This window comes from Miscanthus floridulus, chromosome 11, assembly GCF_019320115.1.
Source record: "Miscanthus floridulus cultivar M001 chromosome 11, ASM1932011v1, whole genome shotgun sequence".
Taxonomy (NCBI): domain Eukaryota; kingdom Viridiplantae; phylum Streptophyta; class Magnoliopsida; order Poales; family Poaceae; genus Miscanthus; species Miscanthus floridulus.
The window spans coordinates 86,238,974-86,259,285 of NC_089590.1; the positions used below are offsets into that span (position 1 = coordinate 86,238,974).

At 43.1% G+C, this 20,312-nt stretch overlaps 1 protein-coding gene across 1 annotated transcript; it reads right to left on the reverse strand.

The window, feature by feature from the left end:
- Positions 1–947: 947 nt before the first annotated feature.
- On the reverse strand, positions 948–9,402 carry LOC136491461 (probable LRR receptor-like serine/threonine-protein kinase At1g56130). Its single transcript, XM_066487769.1, has 24 exons — positions 9,156–9,402; positions 8,346–8,535; positions 7,997–8,068; positions 7,492–7,563; positions 7,335–7,406; positions 7,125–7,196; positions 6,625–6,696; positions 6,477–6,548; positions 6,156–6,227; positions 5,998–6,069; positions 5,820–5,894; positions 5,626–5,697; positions 5,471–5,536; positions 5,320–5,385; positions 4,697–4,729; positions 4,531–4,595; positions 4,044–4,429; positions 3,751–3,949; positions 3,324–3,485; positions 3,114–3,232; positions 2,562–2,772; positions 2,248–2,479; positions 2,011–2,161; positions 948–1,567 (listed from the first exon to the last, which is right to left on the reverse strand). Exons 1-24 carry the CDS (start codon positions 9,292–9,294, stop codon positions 1,217–1,219), a joined length of 3,093 nt encoding a protein of 1,030 aa, XP_066343866.1. The 5' UTR covers positions 9,295–9,402; the 3' UTR covers positions 948–1,216.
- Positions 9,403–20,312: the final 10,910 nt, after the last annotated feature.

Consider the following 20,312-nt stretch of genomic DNA (forward strand, 5'->3'; position numbering starts at 1 on the left):
TGTCCCCAATTTCTCCTTCCCATCTCTGATTGCTGCTAACATAATATAAGAAAAAAAAAATCTATATCTAACATGACTTAGCTCTTGCAAATCATATATACATCTCAAACTAAGCTTGCAAGCGGGGCGGGTTGTGGACAGCCGCCAACCCACAAAGCTCGCCGCAAAACTGATTAAGCGGGTTTGCGGCTGGCCACTAGCCTACATTCGTTGCTGTCATATACTTCGTGGACATGGCAGACTTGGTGAAAAAACCCGCATACGTGCCCACGACCAGAACAGGGTGAATTCTGCAGAAGAAGATGGCTCAATCTGCCATCGTCAGAAGAGAGCTCACCTCACCAGGCATCGTCCGCAGCCGTTCTGGCGTTGGTGCGCACTCGCTCGAACGCCTCGACGGGCACCGCGAGCTTCCCGGCGCGCGTGTGCCACCGGGCGCCATGCCGCGCCACCTTGCCCGACACGTCCTCGACGGCCTTGAGGAACTCCTTTGCCTTCGCCGGCACGAACACCTCCCTGGCGGCGGCCTCCACGGCGAGCCATTTTGCACATCTCCTCGGCGGCGGTCTCAGCGACGCGGTCCTTGGTCTTCTCGCACGCTAGCTTCATGGCGTAGGTGGACTGGTACTCAGCCAGGCGGGAGTAGCGCTCGCGGAGGCGGGCGAGGTCGGCGGTGATGTGCATGGCGGCCACGTTGTCGCTGTCGCTAGAGTCCGACGACAAGAGGTGGCGGTGCGCCATCGGGTCGTAGTTGTCGCTGTCGCTGTTGCGATTCTAGCGGGTCTTTGCGGGTCTCGCTAGCTTTGTCTCTTGTCCGTTGTCCAACGGACTTAGCAGGTTCAAAGACGTAGGGCCACAAAAATATTACAGCTGGACCACAACAGCCTCAAAAGCAAATTTTGGGGGCGGGCGGGGCGGGTTAAGTTAACAACTCGCCCCGTCTGCAATTTGATCTCAAACAACCAAATGGACCTAACCATCTGAATATCTATCATTTGCATACAAAATGGAACTGCACAAGTTGAAATCGACAGAAAAATATCCCAAAAAAACAAACAAACAAAGAAAGAAAACAGGCACCGAAAGAGATCTACTTCGAAGCAGCCATCGAACGCAGCACATATAACCAACACAATATATATGTGCAAAAGCAGAGAGCATTTTGTAGTTCGCGTTTACAAGAAACAGTCCGTCGCTTCACAGAACTTGCTAATCATCACCGGCCTTCGTCAATAACAGAGCTCAGGAATGGCGACGAGGTGTGCGCTGCTGATGACCTTGGCGCCACGCTCGACTGCCCACTGACATTGCTGCTCATGAAGCTGCTGGTGTCGCCACCCTTGATCTGCCACTCGGTGATGTAGCTGGGTTTGTTCACCACCTCGCCCACCTCCACGTCCCCTGCTAGCATCGACACCGCCCGTGACATGGCCGGACGCTGGTGTGGCGAGCCCTGGGTGCAGAGGAGGGCCACATGGATGGCACGGAGCACCTCGTCGCTGTTGAATCCTGCGAGCTTGGGGTCGACCATGTCCAGAGGGTGGTTTTCTTCGTATAGCTGCCAAACCTGAAAGCACAGAAGATTAGCTAGAAATGACAAGATGCCACGCTAGAGTGACTTTGTCTTTAGTGATTTTCACTGTACAAATTCACATCTATGTTATGTTTGCTGTGCTAGCCAAAATCAAATGAAAAGAAGAAAAATGCAATCAACCTCCCATGCCGCAATAAGATCCCAATTCATGCTGCCATAGTATAGTATTATAGTAAAACTTGGCACCCTTTGTTCAAGAATCATAAACCTAGGCAACACTACAACTATATTTACAGTTTGGCAATTACAAAAGAAAATCAGATGAAACTAAGTCATAAAAGAAATTTTTATGAAGGCATGCGAGCTTGATATTATAAATCCCTAGCATAAATTTTGCTGAAGATCACATACTAACAGTACAGAAACCAGACTGCAACACTGCCCAACTTCGAGGCTAGAGTTCAGAGTTAACATACCCATTCTAAAATATAAACCTTGTCTTCATCCAGCGTATTGTCAAAATTTGGCCTTCCAGCTAAGGTCTCCAATATGACCACACCAAATGCAAACACATCAACTTTCTCGGTCATATGACCTCTCATGGCGTACTCAGGTGCAAGATAACCACTTCACAGAAGAGTGAGAAATTGACATTAGCTCACATGTGAAAATTATCTGCAGGTGTAAAGGGGGCAAGATGGAAATGTACTTACAATGTACCCGCAACTTTTGTGCTGACATGGGTCTTCTTGTCATCATAAAGTTTGGCAAGCCCGAAATCCGAGATCTTAGGGTTGAGATTTGCATCAAGTAAGACATTGCTAGCCTTTATGTCCCTATGCACAACACGGATGCTAGACTCTTCATGGAGATAAGCGAGGCCTCTTGCAATGCCTAAGCATATCTCAAAGCGCGTTGGCCAGTCTAGGTTCAGTTTCCCACTTCCTGCAAATATAAATGTTAAGTTTTATTTAAGAAACCTGAACTCCTAGAATTACTGTTGTATCAAACTGAAATGAGCTTGTACCAAATAATGCTTTATCAAGGCTTCCATTCTCCAGGTACTCATAAACCAGTAGTGGTTTATTTCCCTCAAGACAGCAACCATACAACTTCACAAGACTACGGTGTTGCACTCGAGAAATAGTTTCTATTTCAGCTGCAAATTGCTGTTTTCCCTGATGAGATGTTTCAGATAACTGTTTTACAGCCACCACCCTTCCATCAGCTAATTTACCCTGCAAGAAGGTGCCATTTTCAACAACGTAAGTTTGAATAGAAAAAAGAAGAAGTAGCACTCTTACTTTACCAAACCTGTGTAGAAGCTATAATCGCAACTAGAAACAATAGAGAAGGAAAAGAATAGTGAAAGTAGCTAGTGTGCATATATTGATATACGTGAAAATAATTGAAGCAAAAGCGTTTACATCACCCAAAAATGGAGATGAACAAAACATAAAAACTAATTGTGCATATAATAAAAAAATGGGTATCCCCTTTTGCTATGAATAACTTAGGAAAATTACTTTCAGAGGCTTCATAGAAAATTCACATCCATGAGCACTATAGTTAAACTAACCTTATAAACTGACCCATATCCTCCTTCACCAAGAAGATTATTGGAACTAAAATTTTCAGTAGCGGTCCTTAGTTCACCATAAGCGAATACATTGGGTCTTCCAACAATACTGTAAAGCTCTGAAAACATCACAAAATATAAGTTTATAAACACAATCTCTTAGCTCGATTCATAATACATTGTAACTTGTAATCATGGTATCTCATTTACCTTGTTGCTCCAATAATAGTTTTCTCTTTTTGTGCCTCCACATACGGAGTCCAGCAATTGCTAGTACTCCCAAAACTGCTGCACCAACCACGACTCCAGCAATTACACCTGTTTTACTACTGCTCTTCTTCTGTGCAGAATTACGGACTGTAGGGGTGAAATCTGTGAGAAAGTTCACTTGTTAGAAAAATACGATGTTATAGTAGCAGTGTTTGGATTACTAGATTTTTCTGAATTGCCACTCGTTTTTACTGGAAGTGCACATGAGAACATTTATAACAGTTCAAAATGGATATGTACTACTACTATAAGTGCATGTACTGTTTCAACCATAAGCGCTTCTCAAAGTAGAAACTATATATGCATTATTCACCAAAAGGAAATTATCTAAAAAATGTTAAACGGTGATTGTATCAAAGAGGAGTACTTGGAGTTGCACTCAAAGCTGAGATTGCAGGCCCGTAGTAGCCTTGACTAGGAATGCAACAAGTTCCCTTGCCAGCCCAGAAAAGATGAATCTCAAGGAAGTTTCTAGTGACAGGAACAATATACTGCTTCTTGACAGCAGTGTAAGATTTCCCCCCTGCTGCCTTCCTTATGTCAAAGTTCTTCTCTTTACGCTCACCCTATGCCAAACACAAGAAAAAAATAATACAAAGTCTTAATCAGCTCATAAGCTAAAACCCCAAAATTTAGGTAATCAGCTCAACAGGAACCAACCTGAAGATAGATATCGAAAACCCTTCTCCCAACACTCTTCCAAGTCCGTGAATCTTCAAAGTCAAACTCTGCAAATTGAAGAGTGACTGTATAGTTTCCATTCTCGAGTCCAATACCATAGTATCTCAAAGATGATGGCGACATCCTTGCTGTCTGGAATAGTTCTGAATCTAGAGTGTTCTGAAATTGGCGTGAGCTGTAGATTATGTAACTTCCACTTCCATTTGATGTATCCATGAACTTGCCGACATTGCTCACACCCCAGGTTGGTGCTCCTGTAACATAATAGGATGAAGCTCCAAGACTGGCATCATCAGGTTGATACATGGAGTTGTCAGAGCCAGATATATGTCTACTGCTCCCACAGTCCACAGCAATAGAGGCAGCTGCAAGCAAGTCAATTATTTAACATTGTGTTAATTTAGTACACCTGTCTAGTATTTCTCAAGTAGGCCCATGCTTGAAATTGCAAAGGTGGTAAGCTCACATTGTGGAGAGCCAAGAAAACAGGGTGTATCTCTCTGAAGGCAATACAGCCCTGAAGGTAATACACTGCAGATGTAAAACATTGGCATTTTGAATCCAATCTATATGCTGAGAGAACATAATGATTGTACTTGAGAACTTGAGGTGATATCAGAATATGAGCTAACCTATTCGTCATGAAATTGTTTGCCACCAAGTTCCTATGTAGAATTGAACACAGATAAAAATAATTAGAAGGCATCACTGTTTTTTTTTCCGCATAAGAAGGCATCACTGTTACTTCCATAGCATATTGAGGGTTTGTCTGGTTTAAGCATAAATCAAGATAAGTAGGGACAAATAATTGATTCAGTTTATTGTGCTGGTCTGTAAGGTTAAGAACGTTTGTTTCTATAATAAAGATTCATAATCATATGTCAATTAGAATTGTAACATTTTTTTAAAAAAAGGCCGTACCCAGTGCAGAGAGCTTCCGCTCTGTGCGGGGTCTGGGGAAGGGTGTCAGTGGCAAGCTTTACCCTCGCCTGTGCAATGCGAGGAGACCGCGACTCGAACCCGGCGGTAAGACTCTACCGCTTGCACCAGGCCCGCCCTTCAATTGTAACATTTTTTAAAAATATATATATTATGGATGCACAAAAACAGAATTTCAAATGTACCAGAAATGCTTGTTTGATGCATGTATATACAATTACTCTAATAATCTAGGTTGGGTTGAATTGACCTAATTGGGTTGGATATGGTTTAGGACTTCAGGTGGTCACTTGAAGTTTCAGAACTCAGTACTCACAGTTGCAAATTGTTCTGAGTAGTCCAAGAAGGAAAGTTGCCTGACAGCTGGTTGTAAGAAAAATCTCTACAGAAAAGATAAAAGAGAAATGTTATAGATAAATGCCTCCCTGATTTTATTGTACAAACAAAATTGAATTTCGATGACATACAAATTTTTAAGAAAAGTTCCTATAGAGCTCGGCAGGCTTCCTGAAAGACTATTATTACCGAGAAATCTGGTAGGAACAAATTTGCTAGCATTAGCAACATGAACAATGAATATCTTCAAAATGAAGGAATAAGTTGAAGACAGTAAAAACTATACAAGAAGTTGAGTGAATTCAGATTCACAAGGGCTTCTGGAACTTGGCCTGTGATATTGTTAAAACTCAAATCCCTGTAACAGGAAAACGGAGAACAAGAGGGAAGTAAGTAATTAAACAAAGCATAATCCATTCATTAAAGCATATTTGCACAAATCACACTTGACAGGAGTTTGAAAGAAACAAAATGCCTTACAATAAGTTTAGATTTGCAAACTGTGAAAAGTTCACTGATGCCAGGCTATCAGATATCCTGCAATTCCTCAAAATTCTGCAATGAAGCATGCCAAGAGTATTTGGCTTTAATACCTTGATTGCACTATATCAAATATCAAGACATAGTTGTCCTTAAGTGATGACAAAGTTATCCATACAATGTGCTCAAAGATGTCATGTTACTGATGAATGTCAGTGAAGAACTTCCATTTACTATGTCACCTATTCTTCTGCAGCACAGAAATAGGTAATTCATACTTCCAGACAGTAAAACTACAATTAGAGGATAATACTTAGTACTCTCACCAATACTTACAAGCTTGTTAGATGGACGAGATTAGAAAGAGTGGCTGGAAGTGGACCTTGAAACGAATTGCCTTGAAACCGCCTACAAAATTGTAATTCATGTTGCTATTTTAAAGCATCATTTCTTTACCGATGCATTTACTGACTATGTAGTCAAGAGAGAAGGAAGATGACATTTCTTTAGTACAACGAAAGTAAATAAATCTGTGTAGCCAGAAATCTGAATTTTTTTTCAAACAACACAGGAGAGCTGTGTGCCTTTGTATTAAAGAAAGAAAGAAAACCTGGATCAGTTACAATACCATAATGCAAGAAGGAAAAAAAATCTTACAGTTCTGTTAAATTGGTCCAGCTCCCAATAAAATCTGGTATTTGCCCAGTAAAATCATTATCTGATGCCCACCTAAACACCAGAAAATAACATATAAGATTGAATCGCATGGAACAACATTGTAACAAAACATCTTTTATAGGCATACAGTATCTTCATTCTTGTTAGCCTAGAAAATGATGACGGTAGGGGACCACTTAGGCCGGCACTATCAATATACCTGCAATTAAGAGATATACATATGAACAAACATAAGTCATGGCGCCTACTAGTCCAAGCGAAGAATGAAAGAAAAAGGCCCATTTTACAGCTAAATAGTATTTGAGTTTTAAAACTTATGGATGGATTTAAAATTTTGAAATTACCCAAATAACTTTATATAAGTAAAATAAAGTGTAATAGTACTACAAAACAAATATTATTTAAACTAAACTTTCCACTATGTCGATCAAAATAAACTCCATTCCATATCAAACTGATTTAGGTTCTAAACAATCTTATGTGCAATTTTTTTTCCTAAAGAAAAATGCATGGAGTGCAACAATCCTAGACTAAGCCCATTGCTGACAGGTGTAAAATTGACTTTTCTCAAAATGAAAAGAAGAAAATGTATGGAATGCCCAAAAATAGTGAAGATTCTAGACGCACAATTGCTCAAGTTTTTCCAGGTTTTCCAACTCTGATGGAAGAGAGCCATTTAAGTAGTTCGAGCCAAAGCCTCTGAAAAAAATTAGCAAAACAATCCATGTTAATAAAAAAAAATGACAACTGAAACATATATTTCTAGTTTTTATGATTCAAAATTTGGAGGTGATTTCTAATGGCAGTGCCATGATATTAACAAAATAGTTTACGCACAGAGATACAAGATTCGCAAGGTTCCCAAGCTCCTTTGGAACAGATCCAGACAATGCATTGATGCCCAAACTCCTTGTATTTTGAAAGAGGGAAAGCTTCAGATTTGATGTTAAGCAAAAACATGTTACGGGGTAATATTTTATGTTATAAATCTCACATGTACTGCATAGCAGTCAAATTCCCGAGGAAAGATGGCAAAGGCCCTGTTAAGTAATTTTGTCTTAAATCCCTGAAATAACATCAGATCAGATATCAGTGAAAAGAGATCAGATCATCATTTCATTAGGTATTATTCACAGCATATCTGAATTTGGGAGTAACATTGGACCACTGTGAAGTTAAAAATATCATCTTAAGTTACTGCCAAAGTTTATGAGAAATATCAGCCACAATGACAGTTAATGGCAATCGCCAAATGAAGTCTGTGCTGTTCTGTACCAGCAATTTCATGCAAGAGAAATATGATGGTAGTATCGATCTACAATCTGCGAAATCCATAATGGAAAACAAGAAAATGGGAGGATAAAATTATGCGATACGCATCAGGCAAATAACATAAACCCCCAACTAACCACAAGTGAACAGTTTTAGCAATATGACGCTTGAGATAGGATGTTTTTGGCTCCCAGACAATTTCATGCAAGAAAGATGAGAGCACCTACAGATTGGTCAAGCGCGTGAGGTTCTGCAGCTCCTCTGGTATGGGGCCAACTGCATTAAGTGCGTATATCTTCCTGCATTGGGAAAACAAAAAGTACCTATCAGCTCATGCCATCTGAAGTCAGCCATGACCGCTGTTTGTTGTCAGACATAAACACAACAAGGTGCACGAAACACCGTTGAATCCTCCACCAAGCATCTGGCTCTTGCAGGGACCAGTGTTCGTTAGCAAAGTGCAAAGATATGCGCATTCACGGCATGCGACAGGCCCAGCACGAGCGGCCAGGCTGAGGCGAGCATTCCATCGAGCACCTGACGCGCGGGCGTCTAGATAGAAACACAAGCACTTACAGCTTGGTGACGTGGCAGACGGTGACGTTGTTCTGGACGGAGCACTCGCACTTGATGGCCGGATTGAAGCTGGGGTTGTCGTCGATGACGGTGCCGTCCGTGGCGGTGCCGGTGCAGGGGTCGCCGCTGATGTTCCATGCCGACGACGCCGTCTGGCCGAGCTTGGCGAACACCGCGTTCACCGCCGCCGCTGCAAACCATTCACATCAGCAGCGGAAATAGACATAGACTCTGAGCGAGGTCCCTGCTCCCCGGGCGTCCGATGGCGCCGCGGCGATCGGACGGCCAGGAATCAGCGCCCACGCTGACATCGCGGAACCGGCCAAAACCAAGCTACGTGTGGCCGTGTGGGGGCGGTGGTGGTGTGTGGATTTTTGGTGTGTGCACGAGGTCAAAAGGCAAAAATACGACATCCGCGGTTGACCTTCTAACCGAGACATTTGGAACAGAGTAGGTGGTGATCGCCTGGAACAACTAGGCACTTAGGCAGCCAGAGGTAGCAGAGGAAGAGATCATGTTTGCAACCGTAGCGGGGGGAAAAGAATTTCTTGCACGGCAACCGGCAGGAACTAAATCCACATGCCAAGGAAAATTCAGAAGCTTTTTCTTGGGAGCACGAGAAGGCAACACAGAGCCAAAACAGAGATGAACTGTACGTTCTTTGTGCAAATGAAGGCAGCCAGCATGACGACGAAGGGTGGGTAATGAGGAGAAGATGCAAGGAGGCGGCGGATGGATCGATGATGCGAGCTGGTTCGAAAGCCTTGGGTCAATTCCATTCCCGGGAAGAACTGGAGAGAAACTACTCACCTTCGACTGGATCGGTCTTCATCGTTGGCGTTTGCTGAGCTTGCGCGGCTGATGCAGCTAGAAGAAGAAGAAGCAGCAGCGTCGGGAGTGCGGAGCCATGGAGGCACGAAGAAGGTCTGGAGCTCGATCCAGACCTCATCGTCTCTCTGCTCGAGCAGCGGAGCCTGGATTGGCTGCCCCCTCGGAGCCCGGTAGGCGGTAGGGAGAGATATGGTGACTCGTCCTCGGAATGGGACGTGTCTCACTCGATCGGTTGGACCCCGCAGCTCGGTGCGCGCAGACACGATGTTATATACGTACTCACTCGACGCCCGGACGTTGCCACTGGTGGTACCAACTTCGTTTTTCTACTGGCAAGTGGCGCCACTGCTGTCTACATGCATTGCAGCAACTAAGACGGGCCAACAACTACCTCCATCTCACACATGCAACTTGTTCGGCAGGCTTGAATTGGCTTGCTGGAGCGGGTGCTGAACCAGCCAGCCAAGTAGTTGCCAGCCAGCCTCCAGCTAATTTAAATTGGCTGAATAGCCATTTCAAATTTAAACTCTTCCCCTCAACCAATTTCAGTTCTCTAAGTCCAGCAAAACTACCAAACACTGACAAAAAAAGTATGTAGCCATGGCCATGAATTTTAAACTATAACTTAGGTTCCAACGTGCACTGACAGTAGTAAGATACTTATAAAGATGGTTGAGTCAACTGATGAACTACACTTGTATTAATCATTTCTCATGGTATTTCAGTCCTCCTTGCATTGAAATCCAGCTTGTTCTTTAGCCTCAACTGAGAACATCTTCCTGCCTTCTAAGAACTCTTAACAAATGAACAAAGAATCATGAGCAATGGTCCAATCAAAGGCAAAAGTCAATAACACTACCATGAACAAGGAGCGAAGAATTTTCTTTGATTCCGAGCAACAGATACATACAAAACAATCAAAAATCAAAAGAAGGCATCCAAGTTGTGTCATCCAGTTCTCGACCCCTACTATACATCTTCTAAGCAGGCATAACAACAACCTGTACAAAGGAAGTAACAGTAGGCCAATAATTATGTCCGCCTAAGTGTTCTTCACAACTCAAATATAACAAAGAAGTAAAAGTATAATGTGCATGCCTCAAACAAGAATAATGGACTGCAGTCACCAGAAATAGAATTTCACAGCTCAAATAAAACATAAGGAGATGGATGTACAAATGAAGGTGCTCAAATTAAAGTAAGGACAATCTACAAACACCAGTTGCCAAAATGGAAGCACGACATGATATGCTTGTCCCAGTATGATGCATCTAAATAGATACAATATGCCTCGCTTTGTGCAAAAAGCATGTCACAACTTTGTCATAGTTAAAGCAAAACAAGTAGCATTCAAGAGGGCTACTACATCTCGCATATAAATTGCAAACATGTATGTACAGCTACAGGCTACATGAATGAATGGTCTGGGTGCTGGGTCATTTTTCTCCCACTCTCACACATAACTTCACAAAATAAACTTATCAGGCCAGTGACATATTCAGCAGCAATGTCCTTCACTAGTGGCTACAGTCTCTGGAAGTGGCTGCAAAATCAAGAACACCACATATGAGCAAACAACAATGTCTTTTATTATCACTTACAATGTAAAATACTAATTTGAACTATATTGGATAATTGATTGCAGTATAAATTTAATAAAATAACACAAGATTAAATTAAGGACCTAGAAAAGGATGAAATATCTTGGTCTATTCAGTTAATTACCTTGTACAGATGATACATGCAGTTACTCAATAGGATCTGCTTCTAGTTCGTAGCTACCAAATGATAGTCCATTACAAATACCCAACAAATGACACTCCATTTGTTCAATCCATACAACAAAAGATTACAACATACACTAGGGTTAACAAATCTTGGCCCACACATAATGCATTGATTAACCTAACTTAAATTCAAGTACTGAAGTAGGTTCATTACATCACCTTCCCTCAATCATATTCCACTCCACACTACAGCTGATATCAACTTCCTTACTGCAGTTGTTTGGGTTCCACTATTTAGAACCACCCACTCCGGCAGCTCATACGACGGTGCATTATGTCCATACTTACGTGGCCACAAATAATTATCCATTGCAAAGCATGATATGATAATCATCGCTTGCTTTTTCCTCGTGAAGTAAGGAACCCGTTCCAGAATATGCCACCGTTCTTTGAGCCCCCCAAATCTTCTTTCAATTACATTGCGCAGCCTCGCGTGAATGTAGTTAAATTTCTCCTCGCGTTCTAACATCCCAACTCTACGCCCCTAAAGTCGTTTATATGGTACCTTGTATTCCGAAAAGGAGTCATGTATCCTTGACTCTCTGTGTATCCCGCGTCTGCCAGGTAGTAGCGTCCTACAAAAATTGAAATAATTCCACAATTAGTGCCAACAATGTCCTGCCAACTACCTACACGCATGCTGCATCAAAGATATTTACAAGTCATCACGAACCTACAGGTGGATGGGGGAACCATTCATCGGCCTGACAGTCTTTTAGGACCGCGATGTCATGACATACCCCGCCTTCCCGGCAACCACATAGGTGAAACAGCCATCCATATCCACAATGGCACAAACATTAATTGAAGTTTCTCCTTTCCTATTGAAGAAGTCAGCTTTGGCTTTCTGATTAACCTCAACCTTTATGTGGGGTACCATCTACCATGGTGCATATTCAGTAAGTTTCTGGCTGACTCGTGGGTAGTTCCTATCTGCTGGAACTAGTATAGTCTGTGCCCACCTATACATAACCTCTGCTAGTGCAGTTACCTTCCTACTAACCGTATCTAACGATCTTTTAAATCTATATTTGCATTCTCTACTAGCAGACTGGTGGGCACAAGTCTAGACATACATTCCTAAAGCTTCAACAGAACTACACTTGTCTATAGATGGTAGCCCAAACGGAAGCAACATGTTATGCAAATGCATGAAGGCATCACGGGACATACACAAATTGTCTATGCATTTTGTGGGGTCGTCAAGAGTAAGTTTCATCCATTGCGCCTCGGTGAGCTTGGGTATGGGACAAGGAGGATTTACCGCAGGACGTTGTTGCGCCAGCAGGCCTTTCAACCTTCTTAGCATGATAACTGCCTTTGCCAAGTTCACCATGCCCGGTCCTTCACTGGAAGTGTCGCTATTGGACGACTCCTCATTGCTGCTCATGCTGCAATATTGAAAAGGGCACAAACCAATAAGATGTGACATCATATATTGGCATGGTATCATACCAGAAATAATAAAAAAGAATCATTTTCAATTACCTCAATACATGTGGAAGCACAACCAGTCAATTAATGAAATTTATGTAGTCAATTAACGAAATATCTAGGACCCACCATCTCCTGCTGCCAAAGTTTACTAAACATGCTCAAATCAGAAATTGACATTAAATAGAATGCAGATGGCGCTTCAACTAGAATGCTCACAGTACACCACACATCTAAGTGAACATAGTTCTTGACAACGATCTTTATTACAACGAATACAAAGAACATAACGCTGACAAGGTACATAAACAACTCAACATGCTCATGCTGGAAAACTAAACCAACTAAAAAAGCCACATGAGGAAGTATGATGCTGATCACTTTGACTTGGAGAAAACGAAGTCCCACGAGACATTCACCTAGTTCAACCGACCCTCTTTTGTTTCCAAATCAAGAAAAGCCCGACGACAGAACCTGTTGTTGCAACTAAGGGCTTGGGCAAAGACTACATCACTCTCACTGTAACCATCTTGCTTCAGAATCTGATTGACTTGGGCAATCTCCTCGGCACCAGTGGCTTGATGGGTCTTATTCCCCCTAGCATCCCTGATAATATCGCTCAGGTCATCAAGGCAGTCATCAAGGGTTGGAGTCCTGCTACTCTTCTTACTGCAAGGACTGTTAACGGAATGGTCCCTAGTGACTCTCTTAGAGGGCTGACCAACACTACGTGGTTGTACGGGCTCGTCGGACAAGGCTTGAGGAGTCTGAGGGCTGGCACTACTGGGTGTACGGTCAAGTTGATGTCCAACTCGCCCCTGTCACGTGGGGTGCGTCCCAAAATCAAGGTCAGTTGCCCACAACATGGTGGACGTCTAAACCTCTCACGAGCGGTTTGGCTACTTTTCTGCACGTGATCTAGGGATGGCCATGTTAGTAGTCAGTTAGTGCGAACCTAAATGCTAAAAAAGAGTCAACAAAAAGGGTGTAGTAGTACCCCAGTGCCTGTGGCATACCAACCGGGATCAACTGTCACCTCTCCAGTATGCGGGTCACGGCCAAGCCCAGTATGGATTTGTCCATCGCGTCAATTGAAATACGCCCTTTTTAGCTCGTTGTACTTGTTCTAGAGCTGTTTCTTGTTGTACCCGAGCCTTGTGGCCTTGTTAAAGGCATGATGGACATTTGTCCACCCAATAGGGGTTGGGGTATTGTTGCCTCAGTGACATAGTTTTTTCTACTGAGTGATTAGCTCAAGAAATAATGAGCATGTTCTTTCATCCTAGCTAGCACGGTCATGGTTCATCTAATGCAATGTGCGACATTTCGATGTATTATTGTCATGGATGCTATGGAAAAGGAAAAAAGATGTTCCTAGCATTACGCAAAGTAGGGTTTGGGCGAAGGAAAGGGAACTTGCCTTTCCAAAACGGTTTCGGCGTTTTGAACGGAGGTTGTATTGCCTGGCTACAGGTGGAGAGCACAACGAAGTCGACGATGCTGCCAGTGTGAGCAGCGTTGAGCACCAGCGGATGAAATGTTCCTAAATTTTCTGTAGCGTAAGAATAGAGCATAATGCTTAGGTTCAACAAAACATAATGCATGAACAGCAAGCGATAGTACTCTTAAAACCGTGTACCAAGTTGTGCATATGAACATTATAAATCATACAAGATTATTATTTGTAAACTAGGCAACAAGGACATATGAAATAGGTTGTTATCAACATACAAATGGGGTACATACTCAAGAAAGCAATTACAACAGCTAAGTTTAAACAAATATAACAATTATAGAAGAGAGTAAGCCAAACTCACCACTAATGGTAGCATATTTCAAAGAAAGCTCAAATCAAAGGAAATCTTGTGATGTATGTGTACAAGTGTTCTCATGAACCAAGAACACAAACTGGCAATAAGTAGTTTACTAAAGGACGCATGCATTACTAACCTTCTGCAGGTCGAGCTGAACCTAGAACACCAAGTAATAGAGTCTTGTCTTGTTTGGAATTGTACAAGAATGTACTACAACACTAATCACCAAGTTAGGACTGCACCAGCTTCATCATCCTGTACAATTCAGAGGCAACACAGGACGGAACACGTCAACAATAAGTTATGTATGATCAACAAAGTTATCTTCAACATAGATTTGAAATACGAACCTTCTCAGTGGGTGGATCGAAAACACCTGAAAGGAGCTGCCGGCGACCGGGTCACGGTGGGTATGGGGGGTGGGGCGCGGGGAAACCTACAAGATGAGGTCGTGGGGCTCAGATCCGATCGGGTGAGACTGCGGCGGCGTGGGATCCGGGGGGTACCTTGCTGGAGGCAATCAGCGTCGATGGAGGCGGGTTCAGAGAGGGAGGCGCAGCTTAAGGTCTCCGAGGCTATCGACGGCAAGACTCAGCGACAGCGTACAGAGGCGGTCACGACCACCGAGACTTGTGCGTAGAGATGGGGACGAGCGGCAAGACTGCGGCGGAACCCTAGCCGCGCGAAGGGGAAAAGAGGAGGGAGAGAGAGGCATGCGCTCGGTTGGCGTGGCTTATAGTCTAGCCGTTCGGCTGGGGCTGGGTTGCCGAACGACTGGGCTGATAAGCCCAAGCACATCTAGCCCAGCCAGCCGTTTAGGCCTGCCGAATAGGCCGATGGAATGGAACTAAACGGAACGGAGGCAAAGCCAACGGAGACGACTCGCCAGGTGACCCGATCCTACCTAGTAGTAGTCGTAGCTGAAACAAACTTGTGTGGTTGCAAAACGTGCGCGTGTCGGCCCGGTGACGGGGATCGGTGCACCCCATGTCGGACACGGTCGTCAACGGGCATGGAGCCTGGCCGCCTTGGGCACTTCTTCGTCCCCTGTTGGCTGTTGCGCATGCGAAGATTAGTCGTGTACACTTGACATGCGGCCGCTGAGAAAGCCGGCCCGGATGGATGGAGTACTGATGCGGCGCACGCTAGGCTTCGTTTAGTCTTTGGAGTTAGTTGCTAGCGCACGGACGTCTGATCCGGATGGTTAGCATCGAACGGTGCAAATTTTCGCTGAAATGTTAATATATGAATAAAAAAATCTCGCATCTATCTCACCATACTTATCCGTATGCCCGTCCGCACACCTCGCACACCCGCCCCGACGCCTGACCCACCCCCATCCACATTTGTTCGCCCTGTCCCCACAGGCGCACCTCTGCCTTGTCGTGCCCCTGACCGCCAGCCCTAAGGCGCCGCGTGCAACGTTCACTGGCCACCAGCTCGCTGCGCCCCCTGACTCTCCGAACAACATCAAACACGTGCAAAATGAAACACTTGAATGCATCATACGTCTAAAAACAAATAAAACATCTAGAACATACACTTACAACATATGTGTGAAAACATATGCAACATCCAGGTGGAATACTTGCAACTTACCACATGAAAACACTTGCTGCAACATAAGACTAAAACAGATGAAACATTTTGGAACATAATGTTGCAACATATGTGTGCAACCATATGCAACATCTAGATAAAACGATTGCAACATACATCTGAAAACAGATGAAACATTTTAATCAAACGCTTGCAACATGCCTCTGAAACACTTGCAACATGTGCAACATCCCCCGATCTACTTTTGAAACATTCATATGAAACAACTGCAACATACATATAAAACGTCTGAAACACTTGAAACATAAATATGCAACATAGGAGAGAGAAATGATGGGCCGGTGGATTCCGATCGTCGGGGTTGGACACGGCGGCGAGCGGCTGCGCGCGAGCACCAACACCACCGCCACCAGTACTGGGCTTGGCTCGACGGCGCCGCGTGCAGCAGTGAGGTAAAGTTATGGTGCACGTCATACCACACGTTCGAAGGGAAGTCGTTCAAGTCGAACGTACTGTTCGTAGTATTACCGTTTACTCGTAAACGGAAGGATTAAGAAAATTAGAAAATCACGTGCTACCCGGCCCTCGTGCTCCTTGGTTGACGTTGACAAAGGCAAATTAATCCTGGGCAACTATTCGCGGGTGGATGAGGAGGCAAATTCATATTGGGGCAGATCCAATAAAAATCAAAAAGAAAAGAAAAAAAATCTACACGGCGAGCTGCCGTGGCGCTTACGTGTGTGATGAGCAAGCGAGCGATGGGCGACGACCGGAGGAGGTTATGGCGACGTGTCAGTCACGCGTGTGTGCGTACGCACTCCGTACGTCGATCTACGCAGCGTGCAGTGGTACTGGTACGTCCGTACGTGCTGGGTTGGGAGCTGTACTTGCTCGCACTCGCGATGTGGTACTAGGGCCATGGTTAGTTGGCCACCGAATCGGCGCCGCCGGATTTCAGGGTGCTACTGTAGCTACAGCACGTTTTGTTTTTATTTGGTAATAATTGTCCAGTCGTTGACTAATTAGGCTCAAAACGTTCGTCTCGTAAAGTACAACCAAACTGTGCAATTAATTTTTGATTTCGTCAACATTTAGTACTCCATGCATGTACCACAAGTTTGATGTGATAGAGAATCTTTTTTTTTTATAGTGCCAAATTTAGGAATTGGGGAACTAAACATGACCTAGGCTCATCGCTTATGATCCTATCAACGGAACGGGCGATTCGCCGAACGGCTTCCACGCTCGGATGAATTTTCTACTCCATGCATAGGACACAGCAAGTGGCGCCACTGCTGTCCGCATTCAGAGCACGCAACAACAGGAAGCCACCAACTGAGACGGCTGACCAGTCGCAACGTGACCCTATAACTTGCTCCCTACATCCAAATCCAGGGGCGGACATAGGGGGTCCTATATCGCAGCATTGGAATACCTGTGGAGCATACGTGAATTTTTAGTTAAAGTTCTATAGTGTAGAGGGGTTGAGACTTAAGATTGAACAACAGTGTTGTTCAGCCTCCCCTGAAATATTTTCTGGGTCTGCCGCTGTCCAAATCCAAAAAGAATAAACAAATTTGTTTTGCAGATAATAGTTACTCAATCTGGACTCATAAGTTTCACTGAATGTTTATAAAATATATTAATATTTATAATGTTTAGTAAATATTATTAAGACATTTACGGGATATTTTAAAATAACAAATCTATTTATTAGAAAATATATAAATACCAATGCTATTTTTCTATAAGTTTAGTAACACCTAAGATAAATTGACTTATCAAAAGTGTTTTTTTTTTAAAAAAAACAGGAAATACTACTCTTATTATTATTAATTACTATTTGTATTATGGTGTAGTAGGCAATAGGTGAAACAGAAACGTGTGTGTTCCCGAAACAGGCGCGCGTCCCGTATGTGCACCCGTATTGGCCGTATACATGTACATGTACGGGGGACCACGGAGGCGTGAGCGTGAGCGTGAACGTCGATGCTTGCCGACTTGCGCTTCTGGCTGTGTTTAGTTGGGTGAAATTTGAGAAATTGGCTACTATAGCACTTTCGTTTTTATTTGGCAATTAATATTCAATCATGGACTAATTAAGCTCAAAACGTTCGTCTCGTGATTTTCAATCAAACTGTGCAATTAGTTTTTTTTCGTCTACATTTAATGCTCATGCACGTATCGCAAGATTCGATGTGATAATTACTGTAACACTTTTTGGGAAAAAAAATTGGAACTAAACAAGGCCTGTGTTGTGACTTGTGAAGAATTGCCAATTGTGTACTTGCGCGCGCGCGGCCGCTCAAAGGTGGACTGCGCCTAAGAATTTTGTTTATTCCTGGCTGATAAAGTACGCACCAGAGCCAATGAGCCATCGTGCTGGTTGGTTGGCGAGTTCGTTCTGAGGATCAAATAATTAATTGATTATTAGCAAGACAAATCCCGGGCAACTTGTAGTATTGCGGTTGGCGGGCTGGGTGCGATCATTATCTACGTACAGTACCCCTTTAATCATCATCTGAACAAAGCAGCATATATATTGAATGAAATAAGCTGATTACATTTAACTCCAACCTTGTAATTGAACTCCAACGTACAGAACTTGCCGAACAAACAAGGGTTTCTCGGCCAATAATCAGCTTAATTATATTAATAATCACCATGTTGACTGATGCTAAAATTTAATCTATGCTAGTGCTTATGCTGAAATGTTGTGAGAGAAAAATAGTGTTTAATGATTCAAAAATAGTTCTGAATAAGCTCAAGCGAACCGGGTCAATAATACTATACGTACACTCATTTGCCAAATTAAAATTTACCAAGTTCTCGCCATATGCACGCAAGCTGCTAAAACCTACAACTTATTCTCCAATTGCGAGAGCACTATCATTGCCCAAAGTTACGCTGCACGTTATGCCACGCGTTCAAAGAGAAGTCGTTGGCGTGGGACGTTTTGTTTGTAGCATTACCGTTTACTCGTAAACGGAAGGATTAAGAAGATTAGAAAAGCACGTACTACCCGGCCCTCGTGCTCCTTGGTTGACGTTGACAAAGGCAAATTAATCCTGGGCAACTATTCGCGGGTGGATGAGGAGGCAAATTCATATTGGGGCAGATTCAATAAAAATCAAAAAGAAAAGAAAAAAAAATCTACACGGCAAGCTGCCGTGGCGCTTACCACCCTATTCGTTTGTTGGTTTCAGCCAGACTTATTCAACCAGCCAACAGTGTTTTCCTCTCATAAAAAACCAACACCAGCCAGCCCAAACCAGCACCAGCAGCGGCCAGCGAACAGTGTGTGATGAGCAACCGAGCGATGGGCAACGACTGGAGGAGGTTATGGCGACGTGTCAGTCACGCGTGTGTGCGTACGCACTCCGTACGTCGATCTACGCAGCGTGCACATGCTGAGTTGGGAGCTGTACTTGCTCGCACTCGCGATGTGGTTCTAGGCTCATCGCTTATGATCCTATCAACGGAACGGGCGATTCGCCGAACGGCTTCTACGCTCGGATGAATTTTCTACTCCATGCATAGGACACAGCAAGTGGCGCCACTGCTGTCCGCATTCAGAGCACGCAACGACAGGAAGCCACCAACTGAGACGGCTGACCAGTCGCAACGTGACCCTATAACTTGCTCCCTACATCCAAATCCAAAAAGAATAAACAAATTTGTTTTGCGAATAATAGTTACTCAATCTGGAGCTCATAAGTTTCACTGAATGTTTATAAAATATATTAATATTTATAATGTTTAGTAAATATTATTAAGACATTTACGGGATATTTTAAAATAACAAATCTATTTATTAGAAAATATATAAATGCCAATGCTATTTTTCTATAAGTTTAGTAACACCTAAGATAAATTCCACAAAAAAGATATGATTTTTCTAAGATATATTAATCATATCAAATCATATTTTTTTGCTGAATTAAATGAAGATAATTTTTATATGAAAATTATAGATCTCGACGAGATCTACAACTTTCTAGTTTTGAGTTTTTTCATTTGAAGTCGTTAAGATGCTCAAAAAAATTAATGACATATTTAGACATAAGGGTATTTTCGACTTTTCACACCTGCAGTTTGACGGCGTTAGAGCCCAAACTGACGGCAGTGACATGGATGACAAAAAAAAAATGAAACAATGTCGCTGAAGATCGCTGAACTTTTCTAGAGGCATATAAGGCATTGCGTTCTTTTTTTTATGGCAGAGAATCCCCCTCCCCATTTTTCCCCTCCCCTGCTAGTGTCTTCATTTATTTGTTCAATTCATGCACTTGAATCTGTTCTATGGATTCAATTTGCCTAAAAAATGTTAAAAGAATAAAATAAACATCCACAAAGTCTAATATTTTTTTTCTGTTGATAATATTTTCTTTTCCAGTTTCTCATTTATGAGTTTGCTTTATCCTTTTCGATCAGACAAAGTATCAAACCGTTGACATAATCAAAGGCAGGATTCCGCTACTTCCTCATGTGACACACTTGGCAGTTGATATTAAACTATGGGGGCGACATTCCACTAGACC

Excerpts from the sequence above, each read along its gene's own strand:
- LOC136491461 (XM_066487769.1), bottom strand. The coding sequence starts at position 9,294 with ATGAGGTCTGGATCGAGCTCCAGACCTTCTTCGTGCCTCCATGGCTCC. Across the intron at positions 3,950-4,043 it reads TTTTCGATATCTATCTTCAG|GGTGAGCGTAAAGAGAAGAA; the intron begins GTTGGTTCCTGT and ends TGTTTGGCATAG. Across the intron at positions 1,568-2,010 it reads AGGTTTATATTTTAGAATGG|GTTTGGCAGCTATACGAAGA; the intron begins GTATGTTAACTC and ends CTGTGCTTTCAG.